The sequence below is a fragment of the Amblyraja radiata genome, chromosome 19 (assembly GCF_010909765.2).
Source record: "Amblyraja radiata isolate CabotCenter1 chromosome 19, sAmbRad1.1.pri, whole genome shotgun sequence".
NCBI classification, from domain to species: domain Eukaryota; kingdom Metazoa; phylum Chordata; class Chondrichthyes; order Rajiformes; family Rajidae; genus Amblyraja; species Amblyraja radiata.
This window is the reverse complement of record NC_045974.1, coordinates 24880310-24901413: the sequence shown is the minus strand read 5'-3', so window position 1 is coordinate 24901413 and position 21104 is coordinate 24880310. Positions and strand designations below refer to the sequence as shown.

The following is a 21104-nucleotide window of genomic DNA, read 5'->3' as shown; positions in this document are numbered from 1 at the left end:
CCTCTCTCTCCATCCCCTCCCCCTTCCCAGTTCTCCCACTGATTCTTACTGTCTCCGACTATATTTTATCGCCCACTCCCCTGACATCAGTCTGAAGAAGGGTCTCGACCCGAAACGTCACCCATTCCTTCTCTCCAGAGATGCTGCCAGTCCCGCTGAATTCTCTGCCTCAGAGGGCGGAGGAGGCCGGTTCTCTGGATACTTTCAAGAGAGAGCTAGATAGGGCTCTTAAAGATAGCAGAGTCCGAGGATATGGGGAGAAGGCAGGAACGGGGTACAGATTGGGGATGATCAGCCATGATCACATTGAATGGCGGTGCTGGCTCGAAGGGCCGAATGGCCTACTCCTGCACCTATTGTCTATTGTCTATTACTCCAGCATTTTGTGTCTACCTGCAAATGTTTGAGATGTTCTTAAGATTAGTTTAGTTTGGTTTAGAGGTGCAGCTTGGAACCAGGCTCAAGCCCACTGACCACACGCTGACCATTGATCACCCATTCACACCAGTTCTATGTTATTCCATTTTCTCATCCACTCCCTACACACTAGGGGCAAGTTTACAAAGGCCAGTAAACCTACACACCTGCACGTATTTGGGACGCGGGAGGAAAGGAAGCACCCAAATAAATCCCACGTGGTTACAGGGAGAACGTACAAACTCCACACAGACTGCACATGAGGTCAGGATCGAACCCGGGTTTCTGATGCTGTGAGGCAGCTGCTCTAACAACTGCACCAATGTGCTGCCCTTTTACTCTTAAGTGATGCGTTAGTTTAGTTCAGTTTAGCGACACAGCACGGAATCAGGCCGCTTGGCCCACCGAGTCCGCGCTGACCAGCGATTCCCCTACACCAGCACTATCCTGCATACGAGGAAGAATTTGCAGATTTTCTAAAGTTAATTCACTTACAAACCTGTACATCTTTGGAGTGTGGGAGGAAACTGGAGCACCCGGAGAAAATCTAAGCAAGTCATTGGGAGAACGTGCAAACTCCACACGGACAGCACCCGAGGTCAGGATTGAACGCCGGTCTCTGACACTGTGAGGCAGCAGGTCTACAAGCTGTGTCACCGTGCTGCCCTTTACATTGTTATGTGAAGCTGGAGGAAGAAAAGTGGTCAAAACACCAGTAATTGACTTTCTGAAATAATCTGAAATAATCTTTTTTCTACCCCCCACCCTCACATCAGTCTGAAGAAGGGTCTCCACCTGAAACGTTGCCTATTTCCTTCACTCCATAGATGCTGCCTCACCCGCTGAGTTTCTCCAGCATTTTTGTCCCCTTCAGAAATAATCTATTGCTTAAAGCAATTGGGGACTTCCCACGGATGTGATTAGTATAGCATTTTCATCCGCTCTGTTCAATGTTGATGAACGTATCTAATAATCTACTGATATTATAGACTTCAAATTACTGTAACAGATTCTGTTATGATGTACTCTCAAAGTATAGTATATTTGTCACACACACACTTTCATTTTTATGTTATGTTATTATTGCTGTATCATTGCTACTTCCTCACCATTTATTAGGAATTGCAGAGCTGCCTGCCCTGCCATTGTTAGCCTTGAGAATTCACCCGTTGCTTCACTCGTTGTTCTAGCGTGCAACAATTTTCATTTCATGCGATAGGAGCAGAATGAGGCCATTCGGCCCGTCGGGTCTACGCCGCCATTCAAACATGGCTGATCTCTCTCTCTCTCTCCCTCCTAACCCCATTCTCCTGCCTTCTCTCCATAACCCCTGACACCTGTACTAATCAAGAATCTATCTATCTCTGCCTTAAAAATATCCATTGACTTGACCTCCACAGCCTTCTGTGGCAAAGAATTCCACAGATTTATCCTTCTAAACTCCAGTGAGTAGAGCCCCAGTGCCGTCAAACGCTCACCATATGATATTTATTTAGCCATTATAATGTAGCGTAATAATTCCTAGCACTTGGCTGTATCAGAGGGTCGTGTCGACTCTTTCAGGTTAAGACAGCTAGTCTTTTTATTATTGTTAAGTTAATTATTGTCACGTGCACAGTGAAAAGTTTGTTTTGTTGATGGTCGGCATGGACGCGATGGGCCAAAGGGCCTGTTTCTCTGTTGTTCCCACAATGGGCATCACTAAGGACACATCATACTGCTTTTTTTGGCAATTTTTCTGTGCATGTGGTTGTTGCTGAACCTCAAATGTCCCTAGACTCATTACTGTGAGGAGAAGGCCATTTGGCCCTTTGAGTCTGATGCTCTCGTTTCCGCCCACATTCCAAAGGGTGCAGAGAAGATTTACGAGGATGTTTCCAGGACTCGAGGGCCTGAGCTATAGGGAGAGGTTGAGCAGGCTAGGACTCTATTCCTTGGAGTGCAGGAGGATGCGGGGGTGTACAAATTCATGAGAGGAATAGATTGGGTAGACGTACAGAGTCTCTTGCCCAGAGTAAGGGAATCAAGAACCAGATATAGGTTTAAGGTGAAGGGGGAAAGATTTAATAGGAACCTGTGGGAAAACTTGTGGGTGCATAGATCAAGCTGCTGGAGGAGATAGTTGAGGCAGGTAATATCGCAATGCTTAAGAAACATTTGGACCTACATAGATTGGACAGGTTTTGAGGGATATGGGCCAAACACAAGCAGGTGGGACTAGTATAGATGGGAAATGTTGGTCGGCATGGGCAAGTTGGGCCAAAGGGCCTGTTTCCACACTATGACTCCGTGACATACAGTCTTAAGTTTAATTAGCCTCAGTAAGTTACCTCTAGTGTGGGGAGTGGATGAGACAGTAGGATAACATAGAACTAGTGTGAACAGATGTACGCTGGTCACCATGGATTCAGTGGGCCAATGGGCCTGTTTCCATGTTATATCCTTCAATCAATAAAAGCCCGAGAGATCAGATCTGTGCGCAATACTGTAGCATAGTTGCTCAAAATCATTCCGACAGATCAATTTCCTTAAACAGTTCCATGTATATAATAATTAGTTTTCAGTAAAGCCCTATTATTCAGTATTATCCTTTCAACTGTAAAAATGTTCCATTGCTTACAGCAGTTTGAGTTATGAATGGATATTAAAAATTAATGTGTGAAAATGTAATCGTACTGAATTTCCATCTGCGTTGCTTTAACCCTAAGAATAATTCATCTCGGCTGAGTTAACATGTTCAGAGGGTTTAGTGTCATACGTGTAGCATTGGGTGGCATGGTGGCGCAGCAGCAGAGTTGCTGCCTTACAGCACCAGAGACCCAGGTTCGATCCTCACTAAGGGTGCTGTCTGTACGGAGTTTCTTCATGAGACCACGTGGGTTTTCTCCGGGTGCTCCGGTTTTCTCCCACACTCCAAAAGTTTGCAGGTTAATTAGCTTCTGTAAATTGTAGGATAGATCTACTGATGGGTAATCGTTGGTCGGCATGGACTCGTATTTCCACACTATATCTCTAAACTAAACTAAACTAATTCCAATTGTAGCTGAAGAACGGTCCCAACCTGAAATGTCACCTATCCATGTTCACCGGGGATGTTGTCCGACTTGCTGAGTTACTTCAACACTTTGTGCAGAGAGAAGGGGATGGAGGGGGAAGGGGGATGGAGAGTGAGGGGGAGAGAGGGAGAAATGGGGAGGGAGGGAGAGAAGGGGGAAGAGGGAGGGGAGGGTGGGAGAGAAGAGGGAGGAGAGAGCAGGGAGAAAAAAGTGGACAGAGGGAGAGAAAGGGATATGTGAACTAATGTATGGGGGTATATAATGTATTGGTAGGCGTGGACTTGGTGGGCTGTTTCCACACTGTATCTCTAAACTAAACTAAACTCGACTCAACTAAACTCAACTCAGCGGAACTAAACGACACCACTACGCTGAGTGTAGTAACTGGGATTTGCATGCGGGGGTTTCCAGTGAAATTGAACCCGCGACCCCTGATTTGTGTGTGAGAGAGTTATCCCTGATTCACCGATGATGCTGACAAAGTTGACCTCAGTGCGAGAGGTTTAGTTATAACGGGACGCTCGACAAGATGATGATTCAATGGCATTCCTGTGAGACTAATGAAGGCAGTGTCACAGGGTGAGGCTCAGGCTGTGGGAGATTGTTGTGTGTGTGTGTGGGGGGTGGGGGGGGGGGGGGGGGGGGAGGGGGGTTGGTGTGCTGGCAACATGTTGCTGTGTTCCATGACAGAATCAGACACAAAAGGATAATGCCTTGTGGGGTGAACTATTGGCTCCTCCAATCGACTGGGTAACTGAGAGAATTGTTTGTAACCCGAATGGAGTTAATGGGCTGATTCATAAGCTTGACAAGTGTCTGACCCTGGACGTCACACACTGCTTCTCACCCCCCCCCCCCCCCCTCTGCTACAGTGCTTCACTCTGTTCATCAGAATTCCCCCACCCCCCCCCCCCCCCTACCTATCCCTTTTTCTCTCCCTCACGCTCTGACCACGTATTTTCCTGGAGTCACCACCTTTGGTACTTCGGTACAAAATGATGCTTCATGTTGGTTGCCTTCCTGCTCCCCACTCTCCCCCTCCCCCCCAGGTGATGAAGACCTACCACATGTACCACACGGAGAGCATCAGTGCCGAGGGCAAGCTGAAGGAAGCAGAGAAGCAGGAGGAGCGGCAGATCGGCAGGGACTCGGTCTTCAGTATGCGTCTGGAGGAGAAGCACCAGCGAAGGAGCTCCGTGAAGAAGATGGAGAAAATGAAGGAGAAGGTAGGGGTCAGCGCAGCGGTAGAGTTGCTGCCTTACAGCGCCAGAGACCCAGGTTTGATCCTGACTGCAGGTGCTGTCTGTACGGAGTTTGCATGTTCTCCCTGTGACCACGTGGGTTTTCTCTGGGTGCTCCGGTTTCTCCCCCCCCCCCCCACACTCCAAAGACATACAAGTTTGTCTTCGGTAAAAAATTGTAAATTGTCCCCAGTGTGTAGGATAGATAGTGTACAGGGTGATTGCTGGTCGGCATGGACTGGGTGGGCCGAAGGGCCTGTTTCTGCGCTGTTTCTCTAAACTAAACTCAACTAATGGTGCGCAGGGAATGGAGGGCCCAGCTCCTTGTGTGGGATGGGAGGCAACACTCCTTGGACCTCTGGTCTTCCATCTCACACCTTCCCTAATGATGGAGATCGCACCCTAGAGGGGGCTTTACATCTTGTGCAGTAGCCCTGGCTAAAGCATTTCAATCCATTCTCTGAACCTGAATAAGCGTCACCCACAGGGTAATCGATAATCTGTGAAAGTTTACATGGATTACATTGGGATCAAGGATTCCCCAGAATTAATCAGGGAATATTTGTTTTAATTATTTCAAGAGTCAAGAGTATTTTATTGTCATATGTCCCAGAGAGAACAATGAGATTCTTACTTGTATCAGCACAATAGAATATGTAAACATGGTACCCTGCAAACAATATAAATGAGAAAATAAATCTTCAGTGTGTGTATATATGGGTGTCTCTGTAAATACTGCACTCAGCAGTGAAACTGAAGGTCTCCAAACTTCCAGGTTATTTTCCTGTTTTTTATGTAATATTCCCATTGTTTCCTATCCAGTATTTTAAGTAGTATAGATCAAGGTGTATAGCCAAAATAATGAGATGAAGCAAAAATAAATAAACCTGTTTTTACAAAGAAAAATATCAGAAATGTCCCTGTATTTTCTTGCCTTTTTTTGGTGACATTTTTCAAGCAGGAATTCATCAAATCCTGAGGCTAATTTATACCAGAAAGATTACATTAATTTTGCAATTAAATAATTCTATCTAAGCCATATTCTGATTATGCTTATGATTTTTATCATTTATTACCCGATTAGATGGTTTTCTCATGTCCCAAGTTTTTGCTGCAGAACGTGAGTAGCAAAGCCCCTTTGGTCACGTTTGAAATGTGTCAACAAACCGTTTCAATATTTCTTTCTTTATTTATTGTTTATATTTTGTGTTTAAGCTTTCCATTGAAATACTTAATAATGAATAATGAATAGAACTTCAAATTATGAAATAAAACTCTAGTTTGCTGACCTATTTTCACGAGGTCTCATTCTGCAGTCCCTCCTGTTGTCAATGCTATTTATACAGGTTTTTTTTGCACTAACCGCGATTTAAAAAAAAATTCAAACAATGCGATCATAATGACCCAGGCGTGAACTACTCGTGGTGGGTTAGGTGCTGACATTTTGTAAGGGAGTTTCGAAATCAGTAAGTGTCCCAAATGTTTTATAAATTTAAAAAAAATACATTTTCAAATTTTAAAAGTATTAAAATTTGGTCAAATTTTGGTCGATTTTGATCAAATTAGCTCAGAAGGATCATAGGAAGGGCCATTTTTAACCCTGTGGTATTTCATTATGATTGACCCATAATTTATTTATTTTCCTCTGTTCTCCACAATTTGAAATTTGTAATAGAAAAAATCACATGTGGTTAAAGTGCACATTGTCAGATTTTAATAAAGGTTATTTTTATACATTTTGGTTTCACCATGTAGAAATTACAGCAGTGTTTATACATAGTCCCCCCCATTTCAGGGCGCCATAATGTTTGGGACACAGCAATGTTATGTGAATGAAAGTAGTCATGTTTAGTATTTTGTTGCATATCCTTTGCATGCAATGACTGCTTGAAGTCTGCGATTCATGGACATCACCAGTTGCTGGGTGTCTTCTCTGGTGATGCACTGCCAGGCCTGTATTGCAGCCATCTTTAGCTTATGCTTGTTTTGGGGGCTAGTCCCCTTCACTTTCCTCTTCAGCATATAAAAGGCATGCTCAATTGGGTTCAGATCGGGTGATTGACTTGGCTACTCAAGAATTGACAATTTGAAAAACTCCTTTGTTGCTTTTAGCAGTATGTTTGGGATCATTGTCTTGCTGTAGAATGAACTGCCGGCCAATGAGTTTTGAGGCATTTGTTTGAACTTGAGCAGATAGGATGTGTCTATACACTTCAGATTTCATTATGCTACTGCCATCAGCAGTTGTATCATCAATGAAGATAAGTGAGCCAGTACCTTCAGTAGCCATACATGCCCAGGCCATAACACCCCCACCACCGTGTTTCACAGATGAGGTGGTGCGCTTTGGATCTTGGCAGTTCCTTCTCTCCTCCATACTTTGCTCTTGCCATCACTCTGATATAAGTTAATCTTCGTCTCATCTGTCCACAAGACCTTTTTCCAGAACTGTGGTTGCTTTTTTTAATACTTCTTGGCAAACTGTAACCTGGCCATCCTCTTTTTGCGGCTAACCAGTGGTTTGTATCTTACAGTGTAGCCTCTGTATTTTTGTTCATGAAGTCTTCTGCGGACAGTGGCCATTGACAAATCCACACCTGACTCCTGAGGAGTGTTTCTGATCTGTCGGACAGGTGTTTGGGGATTTTTCTTTACTATAGAGAGAATTCTTCTGTCATCAACTGTGAAGGTCTTCCTTGACATGCCGGTCCCTTTGCGATTAGTAAGCTCATCAGTGCTATCTTTCTTCTTAATGATGTTCCAAGCAATTGATTTTGGTAAGCCTAAGGTTTGGCTGATGTCCATAGCAGTTTTATTCTTGTTTCTCAGTCTCATAATGGCTTCTTCGACTTTCATTGGCACAACTTTGGTCCTCGTGTTAATAAACAGCAATAAAAGTTTCCAAAGGTGAAGGAAAGACTGGAGGAAAGATGAGGTGCTGAGAGCTCTCTTATACCTGCATTAAAGAGGCAAACACACCTGAACAATTACAAATGCCTGTGAAGCCATGTGTCCCAAACTTTATGGTGTCCTTAAATGGGGGGACTATGCATAAACACAGCTGTAATTTCTACATGGTGAAACCAAAATGTATAAAAATGGCCTTTAATAAAATCTGACAATGTGCACTTTAACCATATGGGATTTTTTTTCTATTACAAATCATATACACGCACACACACACACACACACACACACACACACACACACACACACACACACACACACACACACACACACACACACACACACACACACACACACACACACACACATTCATAAGACCATGACATAGGCTGAATGGCATAATTCCATCTTATTGAACCTGCCCCGCCATTCGATCATGGCTGATATAAATTTGTCACTGACTGCTCTGTTTTACCCCCGATGTATGTAATATATTAACTTGGAGGACTTCTGCTTTGTTTTCTTCCTGTGGTAGCGCCAAGCCAAATACTCTGAGAACAAGCTCAAGTCCATCAAAGCACGAAATGAATATCTGTTAACGTTGGAAGCAAGCAACAACTCGGTATTCAAATACTACATCCATGACCTGGCGGATGTAATCGATGTAAGTATGGACAAGGCAAGTTGGGTTTGATATCCATGGGAAGAACTACAAAATCAAATTGAAAGCTATCCAAGGAACAGTTTTCCATTGTATGTCAAGAGACATCCGACTTTAAAGATACAGCACGGAAACAGGCCCTTCGGCCCACCGAGTCTGCGCCGACCCACACACCAGAAGGCAGCAATTCTACTGTTAAGCCACCGGGCGGCCCACGCCATTGTTGACTTGACCATGAGTTGACTTGTGGAGCTGCTGCCTCACAGCACCAGACACACGGGTTCGATCCTGACCTTGGATGCTGTCTGTGTGGAGTTTGCACATTTTTCCTGTGGTCACATGGGTTTCCTCAGGGTTCTTCCCACAACCTATAGACATGCAGGTTTGTAGGTTAATTGGGCTCTGTAAATTGCTTCTAGTGTGCAAGAAATGGATGAGAAAGTGGGATAACATAGAACTAGTGTGAAGGGTTGATTGATGGTCGACGTGGGCCAAAGGGCCTGTTTTCATGCTGTCTCTTGTAATCAATCAAGCAGTTTCCCTCTGGCTTTGCAATCCACAACTCTTCTAGCATTATCTCACACCTTTAGTCTTTTCATCACTGGCTTTTGACCAACCGTCTGCCTATCAAACCCCCTTCCATCTGTATCCACCTATCACTCCCCAGGCTTTGTCCTACCCCCTCCTCTCTTCCAGCTCTCACCCTCCCCCCCCACACGCCACCTTTACATTCAGTCCGAAGAAGGGTCCCAACCCGAAACATCACCTATCCATGTTCCCCAGGGATGCTCCCTGACCCGCTGAATTACTCCAGCACTTTGTGTTTGTTTTTTAGGAAGCCAGCACATGCAGTTCCTTGAGCCTCTCTCTATTCCCTTAAGCAATAAGCACTTTTGTTTTGGAAGAAGATATTGCATCAAACTGTCTGCAACCTTCTTTGAGAATTGACGGGAGGCAGCTTCAAGCAACAGAATAGTGTCAAGTGGTTTTAACCAGCGCGTATAAATAGAATTAATATAGATCTGTCTTTAAACTGGTTCCAAGCTGTTGATACATGCTATTTCCCTCTGACAGAACAGCTATTCTGAGGAGTAATTTTAATTGTGATTGGAGCCTATGTTCGTAGCAAGAAGCTTTGTCAACAAGTGTTGTTTTGTGCTGTTATGACAGCTTGAAAAGGAAGCTATTGTGTTATTTAGAAATAAATTTTAGCAAGCAAAGGCCTGTATTGTCCTTCAATAAGATGCTAGCTGATCTACAGCCGAACTCCACATACCTGCTCTTTACCCACTATAAGCAAACTCCCATAGTCATAGAGTCACAGGGCCGCACAGCACGGAACCAGGCCCTTCAGCCCAACTCGTCCATGCTGACCAAGATAGCTGGTCCCATTTGCCTGTTGGCTTGTTGCCATTGGCCGATATCCTAAACATTCCTATCCATGTACCTGTTCAAATGTCTTTAAACCATTGTTCTTGTACCTGCCTCAACCACTTTCTCTGGCAGCTCGTTCTATAATGCCACTCTCTGCGAGAAAATGTTGTCCCTCGGGTTCCGATTAAATCTTTCTCCTCTCACCTTAAACCTATGCTCTAATTTTTGATTCCCAACCCTGAGAAAAAGACTGCCTACCTATGCCCCTCATGATGTTATACACCTCATTAGCATCACCCCATCAGTCCCTGTGCTGCAAAGAATAAAGGGTTAGATATAGGTTTAGGTATATTACTGACACGTGTACTGAGGTACATTGCAAAGCTTTGCTTTGTATGCTATACAATCATTTCTGAAGTAGGATCTTGACCCGAAACATCACCGATCCATGTTCTCCAGAGATGCAGCCTGACCTGCTGAGTTATTCTAGCACTTTGTGTTTTGTGCAGGATTCCAGCTTCTGCAGTCTGTTCTGAAATCGGGGCAGTTAATGCAAGGTGCAGAATATAGTTCACACATTGTAACGTACCACTTTCAGAGACAGTAACAAGATTTGTTTTGCACGCTATTCAATCACATCAGATAATACAGTATATAAATACAATAGACTCAAGTACAATAGGTAGAGCAAAGGGTGCAGTTCTTAGCATTGTAGCACATCAGTTTAGACTTTAGAGATGCGGCGTGGAAAGATGCCCTTTAGCCCACTGAGCCCGCGCCGACCAGCGATCAACCCATCCACACACACACACACACACACACACACACACACACACACACACACACACACACACACACACACACACACACACACACACACACACCCCCACCCACACATCCATCCACACATCCACCCACCCACACACACACATCCACCCACCCACACATCCATCCACACATCCAGTCAATCAAAGATCCCCAAATGGCTTGTGGTGATAAAGTGAACGGTGTTTCTGTGGAGTTGTGCGATGTTGTCTTGAGCTACTGATGCAAAGAATCTCGATGCTGGTTCAAGGCTTGGACGTTAATCCACTGTCTTTGTCTCTCTTGCCGTGCTAGTGCTGTGACCTGGGCTATCATGCTAGCTTAAACAGAGCCTTGAGGACGTTTCTCTCTGCAGAATACAACCTGGAGACCTCCAGGCACGAGGGTCTGGATATCATTGAGAACGCGGTGGACAGCTTGGACCCTCGTAGCGACAAGCAGCGGTTTATGGAAATGTACCACACCGCTTTCTGCCCGCCAGTCAGATTTGACTTCCAGCCACACATGGGAGACGAGGTAAGTCCTCTGCTGTGTATAATCTTACTTATTTCAGAGGTATTCCCCCTGGATGGAGCTGATTGGTATCCACTTAGTTCTGTGGGAACAGCAGACCGTAGGAGAATGGGGTTCTAAGTCTGCCCCACCATTCAATCATGACTGATCTATCTTTCCCTCTCAACCTCATTCCACTGTCTTCTCCCTTTGACGACCCCTATAAATCATGAACCTATCAATTTCTGCTTTAAAAATCCCCATTGACTTAGCCTCCACCACCATCTGTGGCAATTAGTTCCAAAGATTCACCCCCCCCGCCCCTCTGTCTAAAGAATTCTCTCCTCATCTCCATTCTAAAAGTACGTCCTTTAATTCTGAGGCTGTGACCTCTGATGCGGGACACTCCCACAACTGGAAACATTCTCTCTACATCCACTATATCCAGGCCTTTCACTATTCGGTAATTTCAATGAGATACCCACTCATCTTTCTAAACTCCAGCGGGTACAGGCCCAGAGCCATCAAATGCTCCTCATACATTAACCCAATCATCCACAGGATCATTTTTGTGAACCTTTCCAAGTAAAGTCAAGACAAGTCAAGAGAGTTTATTGTCATGTGTCCCAGATAGGGCAATGACATTCTTGCTTGCTGCAGCACAACAGAATATTTTAGGCATGAATACAGATCAGATCAGATTAGTGTGACCATATACCATAGAATATATATATATATACACACATAAATACACAGGTAAAGTGCAATAGGCTGTTATAGTTCATAGTTTGTTTGAAGTTGTGTTTAATAGTCTGATGGCTGTGGGGAAGAAGCTGTTCCTGAACCTGGATGTTGCAGATTTCAGGCTCCTGTACCTTCCTGGACCCTCTCCAATGCCAGCACATCCTTCCTCAGACATGGATCCCAATGAGGAAAAACATAGATTGACTTGGGTTTGATTCTGACTATGGGTGCAGTGTGTACGGTGTTTGTATGTTCTCCCTGTGACCGTGTGGGTTTTCTCTGGGTGCTCCTGTTGTCTTCCACATCCCAAAGACGTACAGGTCTGTAGGTTAATTGGCTTCTGTAAAAATTGTAAATTGTCCCGAGCATGTAGGATAGTGCTAGTGTATGGGGTGAACGTTGGTCAGCAGGACACAGTGGGCAGAAGGGCCTGTTTCTACGCTGTATCTCTAAAGTCTAAAATAAAGTCTAAAGATACAGACAACGTGGGCAAATGGAATTGGTATAGATGGGCAAAATGGACAGCATAGACGTTATGGGCCAAATGGCCTCTTCCCTTGCTGCAAGCTAAAACTGGGGGTTGTTTGTCAGGAGAACTTTGTGCCTCATTAATGTAAACATTTTCCAAACCGATGGAACACTGCCTGTTTTGTCTGTTTGATCAAAATGCTGCTTCATGCGACCGGTTTACAGAACATTAAATCAAAAACGTATTTGCCAGAAGGTTCCAAGTCTTTGAGGTACAAGAGAAGCGCGTAAATACTTAAAGCTGTGAGAAAAGGGCAAAGCCTATTTATCAAAGCAGAATCTGCCTGGATACAATTGTCTTTGGTTTGCAGATTGCCCTGCTAAATTCATTCACAGCATACTGACAGTATGAAGCATGATGAGTCATTGTTTATTTTGTGTTATTCCCCCGCTGATGTGCTTTGGTTAAGGAACCGAGAACCACAGCTATTGTTTATGTACACTAGGGGTCAAAGAGTCACACAGCGTGGAAACTGGTTCTTCAACTCAGCTTGCCCACACCGACCAACATGTCCCATCTACACCAGCCCCACCTGCCTGCATTTGGCCCATATCCCTCTAAACCTTTTGTATCCACATACCTGCCCAAATATATTTTTGATGTTGTAAACACACCTGCCTCAACTACTTTGTTTGAGAAGGAACTGCAGATGCTGGAAAATCGAAGGTAGACAAAAGACTTAGTGTAAAAATAAATTGCCCCTTTGGTTCCTATTAAGTCTTTCCTCCCTCACCCTAAACTTATGTTCTCTGGTTCTAGATTTCCCTACTCTGGGTAAAAGACTGTGCATCTACCCTATCTATTCCCCTCATGATCTTATACACGTCTAGAAGATCACCCCTCATCCTCCTCCATTCCATGTCCCAGCCTGCTCTACCTCTCCCTGTAGCTCAGGCCCTCAAGTCCTGGCAAAATCCTCGTAAATCTTCTCTGTACTCATTCTGGCTTGACGACATATTTGCTATAATATGGCGACCAAAACTGAACCCAGTATGTGGTCCAAATGTGGCCTCGGCAATGTCTTGTGTAACTGTAACATGAACTCCCATTCATTCAGGTGTGTTGTGAGCCAGTTGCTTTTCGAATCGCCTTAATAGATTTCTTTCCATTGTGAGAGAAGGCAAAACAAGAGTTTCAGAAGATAGACACAAAGTGCTGGAGTAACTCAGCTTAGGCAGCATCTCTGGAGAACATGGATAGGTGACGTTTCGAGTCGGGACCCTTCGTCAGACTCAAAGTAGAGGGGAGGGAATCGGAGGTAGGAAAAGGCCAGAACAAAGCATGGCCACAACAGATGACCAAGGAAAGGTGTGGTCCATAAATGGCCATTGTTGGCTGGGGAAGAAGTGACAATGAAGGGATACAGCTTTCAGCGTCTGAAGAAGGGTCCCGACCCAATACGGCACATCTTCACATTCTCCAGAGATGTCGCCTGACCCCCGCTGAATTCCTCCGGCACTTTGTGTCTTTTTTCGGTAAACCAGCATCTGCAGTTCCTTGTGTCTACACCCCCTTGTTGGAGCTGGTGAGTAATGTTTTGATTCCTTCTGCAGGTGTGCCAGGTTAGTGCTCAGCAACCTGTGCAGGCAGAACTGATGTTGCGGTACCAACAGCTACAATCCAGACTGACCACACTGAAGATTGAGAACGAGGAGGTGAGTTTGCAGTGTTTCCCTCCCTCTCGCTTTCCAGCTGTTGCCAGTGCCACAGCTGCTGCCCCAAAGTGCCAAAGACCCAGGTTCAATCCTCGCTTCTGTGTGGAGTTTGCACGTTATCCCTGATCTCCAGTTTCCCCCTGTTTCCTCCCACATTGAGCCGAGGAGTCACACACCACGTAAACAGGCCCTTCGGCCCAGCTTGTCCATGCACAGCGGTAGAGTTGCTGCCTCACAGCGCCAGAGTCCCAGGTTCGATCCTGACTACGGGTGCTATCTGGATGGAGTTTGCACGTTCTCTCTGTGACAGCGTGGGTTTCCTCTGGGTGCTCCGGTTTTCTCCCACACTTCGAGGGCAGGTTTGTAGGTTAATTGGCTTCTGTATATTATCCCTAGTGTGTAGGATCGAACGAGTGTACGAGTGATTGCTGGTCAGCGCAGACTCAGTGGGCTGATGGGCCTGTTTCCAGCATGTAACTCTAAAGTCTAAAGTTGCAAATTGTGAAGCTGGAGGAAGGAATGTAAACTTAAGACTTTATTTTAGACTTCAGAGATACAGCGTGGAAATAGTCCCTTCTGCCTACCGATTCCCCACCAACCAGCGATCAGGCTGTACACTCGCACTATCCTACACACTAGAATTTACAGAAGCCAATTAACGTATAAATCTTATAAAGCTGTACGTCTTTGGAGAGTGGGAGGAAATCGGAGTCACGTGGTCACGGGGAGAACGTACAAACTCTGTACAGACAGCGCCTGGTTCTCTGCCATTGCGCTGCCCCATAGGTGAAGGCTAGGGGAGAGATTGATGAGTCCAGGTGCGGCACAGGGCGGGGGGATATATAGGATAAGAAGGGCCTGCTTCCATGCTGAATCTCTAAAATAGCCGTGCCATCGAATCCAAGCCAAGCATTTTTTGAGCTTCACTGCCCAGTGGCCGTTCCTCCTTAAAAGATCTTAACCGTGGTGGCACAGCGGTAGAACTGCTGCCTCACAGTGCCAGAGACCTGAGTTTGATCTGGACTACAGGTGATGTCTGTACGGAGTTTGTCCGTTCTCCCTGTGACCTGTGTGGGTTTTCTCTAGGTGCTCTGGTTTTCTCCCACACTCCAAACAAGTGCAGGTTTGTAGGCTAACTGGCCTCAGAAAATGTGTAACTTGTCTCTCTCGTGTGTGTAGGATAGTGTTAGTGTATGGGGATCGCAGGTCAGCATGGACCCGGTGGGCCGAAGGGCCTGCCCGAGCGCTGTATCACTAAACTAAAGTGCAGGAATGATTTGGCAGCCGTCCATCACATCTGGCGATCCCGCTGCACATCTGCAGATGTGAACCCTGACCCCAGCCTTGGCCTCTTCTCCCGCTGCTAATTTTAACTGGAGAGGTTGGGAGAGGCACATTGCGTCCCCCACAGCTGGAGTGAACACAGCGCGAACGTCTCGAGTTGTGTCAGCCGCGGGGACGCCAAGCTTAGTTTGGTTTAGTTGAGAGATACAGTGCAGAAACAGGCCCACTCAGCCCTCCGAGCCCACACCGACCAGCTGTCCTCGTTACACCAGCACTCCTCCTACACACACTAGGGACTATTTACAATTTTACTGAAGCCAAATGAGCCTAAAACCTGCATGTCTTTGGACATGGGAAACCGGAGCACCCGGAGAAAACCCACGTGGTCATGCGGAGAACGTACAAACTCTGTATAGACAGCGCCCATAGTCAGGATCGAACCTGGGTCTTTGGCGCTGTGAGGCAGCAACTCTTGCTGTTCCAAATGTCTCCCATTCACGTTGTAAATAGGTGTCAGGTGATTCTCCACACAACCCCTCTCCCTCTGATCTTGCTCTCCTCTCTCCCCCCGGCCCCTCTCTCTCGTAAGACAAACCCGCCTCCTCCCACTCACTCCACACCCCCCACTCACTCACTCCCACCCCCTCCCACTCACTCCACCCCCCCCACGTCACTCCCACCCCCACTCACTCCCCCCCCCCCACTCACTCCCACCCCCCCACTCACTACCCCCCCCCCCCCACTCACTCCCCACCCCCCCCACTCACTCCCCCCCCCCCCACTCACGACAACCCCCCCACAACGCCACCCCACCACCATAACACACCGCACGAACGCACCCACCCCCCCCACCACGCCCACCCCCCCACACGCAAACCCCCACACGACCACACCCCCACCCGAAAACCACAACCCCCCACTCACGCCCACCCCAATCACTCCCCCCCCACACGCACCCACCCCCCCACTCAATCCACCCCCCCACGACTCCCACCCCCACACTCACTCCCACCCCCACTCACTCCCCACCCCCCCCACTAACTCACCCACCACTCAATCCCAACCCCCCCCCCACTCACTCCCACCCCTCACACCCAATCTCTCCCCTTTCTCCCATCACACCCCCCTTTTCCCCACAAGCCCTCCTATCCATTCCGAAATCCCCCTCCCTCTCTCTCCCCCGCGCCCTCTCTGTCCCGCCCCTCCTCCCCCTCTCGATCCCTGTTCTCTCCTCCCCGCCACCTCCTTCCCCTTTCACCTCCCCTCCCACATTCTAATCCCCACTCCATTCCCCTTTGATGATGAACAAGTCTGGCGGGGTTATTTCCCAGCCCTGTCGGATCTGCTGTCTCGTTCAGCATCTGTTGTTGCTGTGTCCTGGGTCGGTCGGAATGTCCTGGCTCCGGAGCTGATCACTCCGGGGACATGCGTTCAGCTGTAAGTGGCGACACACCCTCGCACATCTCCCCCTGCCTGCCCTGGAGCCCTGGGCTGGCAGCCAGCCACATACCGACACACACACACACAATCTGGCTGGGCCTGCCAGGGAAATGTCCTTGCACATCCAGTGCTACCTCATGAGACTGGAAATGTGCAGCAGGAGGCGAGGCCATTCAGCCCTAATTGCCAAACCTTCCCGTTTGGAATTTTTTCCAATTTTGTTTAACCCTTAATTCTGTTTGTTCTTCATCAAGGAAATACCTCTTAATGTCGTTTTTGGAATCAGCTTCCACCACTCTCTCTCTCTCTCTCTCTCTCTCTCGCTCTCTCTCTCTCTCTCTCTCTCTCTCTCTCTCGTTCTCCCTCTTACAGAGAACCGGGCTCTGTGTTTGTACTGTAATTTTCTGTGAACTTTCACCTAACTTTTTCTGCAGGGGTTCAGCTTCTCAGTCTCCATCCCCGGCTCACTGTGATGTCAAGCTGTTGCTTCACCTTGTTTGTCAGCACTCAGTGACTAGGTTGTAGGTTCAAGGCCTACACCTGGATTTAATCTAAATGTAAAAGTATAGATATTGAATGTAAGAATGCCAGAAATTGGAGCAGGTGTAGGACATTTGGTCCACCTGACCAAGTCCCAGTACAACGATAGCGTTACCGAGACGTACAACGTGGGAACAGGCCCTTCGGCCCAACCTCCCCACACCCACCAACTTGTCCCATCTACATAAATCCCACCTGCCTGCATTTGGCCCATTTCCCTCTAAAACTGTCCTGAACATGTACCTGTCTAAATGTTTCTTAATCCTTGCATAGAAACATAGAAAATAGGTGCAGGAGTAGGCCATTCGGCCCTTCGAGCCTGCACCGCCATTCAATATGATCATGGCTGATCATCCAACTCAGTATCCTGTACCTGCCTTCTCTCCATACCCCCTGATCCCTTTAGCCACAAGGGCCACATCTAACTCCCTCTTAAATATAGCCAATGAACTGGCCTCAACTACCTTCTGCGGGAGAGAATTCCAGAGATTCACCACTCTCTGTGTGAAAAAAGTTTTCCTCATCTCGGTCCTAAAAGATTTCCCCCTTATCCTTAAACTGTGACCCCTTGTTCTGGACTTCCCCAACATCGGGAACAATCTTCCTGCATCTAGCCTGTCCAACCCCTTAAGAATTTTGTAAGTTTCTATAAGATCCCCTCTCAATCTCCTAAATTCTAGCGAGTACAAACCGATATTACCTGCCTCAACTTCCTCCTCCGGCAGTTCGTTCCATACACCCGCCACCCTTTGTGGAAAAAAGTTACCTCTCAGGTTCCTATTGGTGCAGCAGTAGAGTTGCTGCCTAGACTCGGGTTTGATCCTGACTATAATAATAATAATAATAATAAATTTTATTTAATGGGCGCCTTTCAGACATCTCAAGGACACCTTACATAGTAATCGGAATAAAAACATATAATCGGAGTAGAACAGGTAAAAAAGACATCACAGAGACACAAATTAAAAACAGAATTCAATCCAAAAACAGAAAATCAAAAACACAGTGTGAAGAGAGAGCAGCGGCAGCCAAAGCGCGCCAGCGTCCACTCTCCCTTCACGGCAGCCATCTTGGACACAGACCTACAGGACTACAATTAGACAAAAAAATCATCCCCCCACAGTCGGTAACACTGTGGAGGAAGGCACAATGTCCAGTCCCCACCCCATGTTCACCCCAAAGTCAGGCCTATTGAGGCCACCGCAATTGCCTCTACGGAGGCCCGATGTCCCTGGCCGTTCTCACCGGGTGGTCTTGCCCCGGCGTCGGGAGAGTCCTTTCGGCGGCTGGGCCACCTGGAACGGCCGCTTCCTGGTTGGAGCCCGCGGCTGCCGAAGCCGACAAGGCCGCGCCGGTTTGGAGCTCCCAGGCTCCCGATGATAAAGTCGGCACCGCCTCTCCGCACTGCCGCCTCTCCGCACGCCGCCTCTCCGCTCCGCAGCCCCGCAGCCCGGAGATGTTGCTCCCAGGCAAGGCATCGCCCGCTCCACTCCGCTCCGCTCCAGCGCATCAACGCTGTGCTGCCGCCGAGGTGCTGGGCTGTCCCCGCCAGGAAACGGTGCTCCAAGCCCGCAGGTAGGCCACGAGGACGGGTCGACGGGCAGCCCGGAGAAAAGGCTTCCACACCGACCAGGTAGGGACCTAGAAATAAAGTTACACCTACCCCCCCACATTAAAAGACCATATCCCCTACAAACAAAAAAACAGGACTCACTAAAAACTATAAAAAAACGAATTTAAAACGGACGGCTGCTGGCTAGCAGCCGTTCACCAAGATGGCTCCTCCTCATTGACTATGGGTACTGTCTGTACAGAGTTTGTATATTCTCCCCGTGACCTACGTAGGGTTTCTCTGGGATCTCTGGTTTCCTCCCACATTCCAAAGACATACAGATCTGTAGTTGAATTGACTTGTTATAATTGTGAATTGTCTCTAGTATGTGGAGGACAGTGTTAGTGTGCGGAGATCGCTGGTTGGAGTGGACTTGGTAGGCAAAAGGGCCTGTTTCCATGCTGTATCTCTAAACTAAACTTTTCCCCTCCACCTTAAACCTATGCCCTCGGGTTCTCAATTCCCCAACTCTGGTCAAAATACCCTGTGTGTTTACCCAATCTGTTCCCCTCATGATTTTATACACCTTTATAAGTTCACCCCTTATCCTTCTGCACTCTAGCCTGCCCAACCTCTCCTCATGGCCCGGGCCCTCGAGCCCTGGCAACATCCTCGTAAATCTCCTCTGCTGCACACTTTCAAAATGCAAGATGCTCAAAACTGAAGAAAATACTAAAAATTCATTTTATATAACTGCAACATGGCATCCCAACTTTTATACTCTATTCCCTGACTTACGAAGGCCAATGTGCCAAAAGCATTTTATTCTGAGGCTGCCCCCTCTGGTCCTAGACTCCCCCACTATATCGGACATCGGTTCATGGGAACGGCGCTAGTACATCAAGCACGCGGGCCGACTGGACTTAGGACTTTGAATAATGGCGCCATTAATGGGTAATATGTGCAGAAAGAATTTCACTAAGCAGTTGCATATGTGACAAATACAACACTGTTGAACTATCTTATTCTTGAGTTTGAACTGATGTATTTATGTACAGTATATCTGACCTGATTCTTCTCCATGGATTGTCACCTTGTCGTGGTGGAGAAGCTTGTGTGGTCCTGAGATCCTGGACAGCGTGGAAAACAAAGCTTTTCACTGTACTTCGGTAAACGTAACACATAAACCTAAAGCCTTTGTCTCTTGTTGCTCAGGTTAAGAAGACAATGGAGGCCACCTTGCAGACGATACAAGACATGGTGACCATTGAGGATTACGACGTGTCTGAGTGCTTCCAGCACAGTCGCTCGACAGAGTCTGTCAAATCCACCGTGTCGGAGACCTACATGAGCAAACCGAGCATCGCAAAGAGACGAGCAAACCAACAGGAGACGGAGCAGTTCTACTTCATGGTGAGTGGTCCACCTTCTGGTCACCGCCCCAAACTGACTGTGGCGTCAGCATCTCAGTGGGGGCAGACACAAAAAGCTGGAGTAGTGCAGCGGGTCAGGCAGCATCTCTGGAGAAAAGGAATAGGTGGCGTTTTGGGTCGAGACCCTTCTTCAGACTGAGAGTCAGTGGAAAGGAAAACGAGAGATATACGACGTATATTAGCACAAATGAATGAAAGGCATGCAAAAAGCAACCATGCTCAAGGGAAGGTGTTTGATGAGGTTGGGTGGGATTCTCATTTTGTACTCATGCGGACCTCTGGCACGGAGTCTCTTGTGCCAGCTCCTAACCTCCCACTGCTTTTGTGCTCGACAGAAGTTTAAAGAATACCTGGAAGGCAGCAATCTCATCATGAAGCTACAAGCCAAGCACGACCTGCTTCACCACACCCTGGGAGAAGGTAAGTCTCCAAATACTTTTAGTTTAGTTTATGGTCACGTGTACCGAGATACAGTGAAAAGCTTTTTTGTTGCATGCTATCCATGCTGCACATGCTGCACATGATTACATTCAAGCAGTTTATAGGCAGATCAATGGCAGATTGTTTATAAGATACAGGATAAAGGCATAAAGTACAGGATATAGCTTCTACTGTTCATGTTCATAAGTGATAGGAGCAGAATTAGGCCATTCGGCCCATCATTACTCCACCTCTCAATCATGGCTGATCTAACCCTCCCCCTCAACCCCATTCTCTTGCCTTCTCATAAGGCATAAGCCCTGAAAACCTTACCAATCAAGAATCCAATAATCTCTTCCATTGACTTGGCCTCCATAGCCTTCTGTGGCAATGAATTCCACAGATTCACCACCCTCTGATTGAAGAAATTCCTCCTCATCTACTTCCTAAAGGAATATCCTTTCATTCTGAAACTATAACTTTTGTCCCTAGACCCTCCCATTAGTGGAAACATCCTCTCCACATCCACTCTAC

The 21104-nt window shown here is 47.0% G+C and overlaps 1 protein-coding gene across 10 annotated transcripts in view; it reads left to right on the top strand.

Annotated features, from left to right (window-relative positions):
* srgap1 (SLIT-ROBO Rho GTPase activating protein 1) overlaps positions 1–21104 on the top strand; it is a 159219-nt gene that overhangs the window by 89912 nt on the left and 48203 nt on the right. For all 10 annotated transcript variants that reach the window (XM_033038086.1, XM_033038085.1, XM_033038084.1 and 7 more), the window contains exons 5-10: positions 4523–4699; positions 8157–8285; positions 10776–10997; positions 13800–13901; positions 19933–20130; positions 20486–20570. In XM_033038086.1, coding sequence (XP_032893977.1) covers positions 4523–4699; positions 8157–8285; positions 10776–10997; positions 13800–13901; positions 19933–20130; positions 20486–20570 — 913 coding nt within the window. The remainder of the gene's footprint in view (positions 1–4522; positions 4700–8156; positions 8286–10775; positions 10998–13799; positions 13902–19932; positions 20131–20485; positions 20571–21104) is intronic.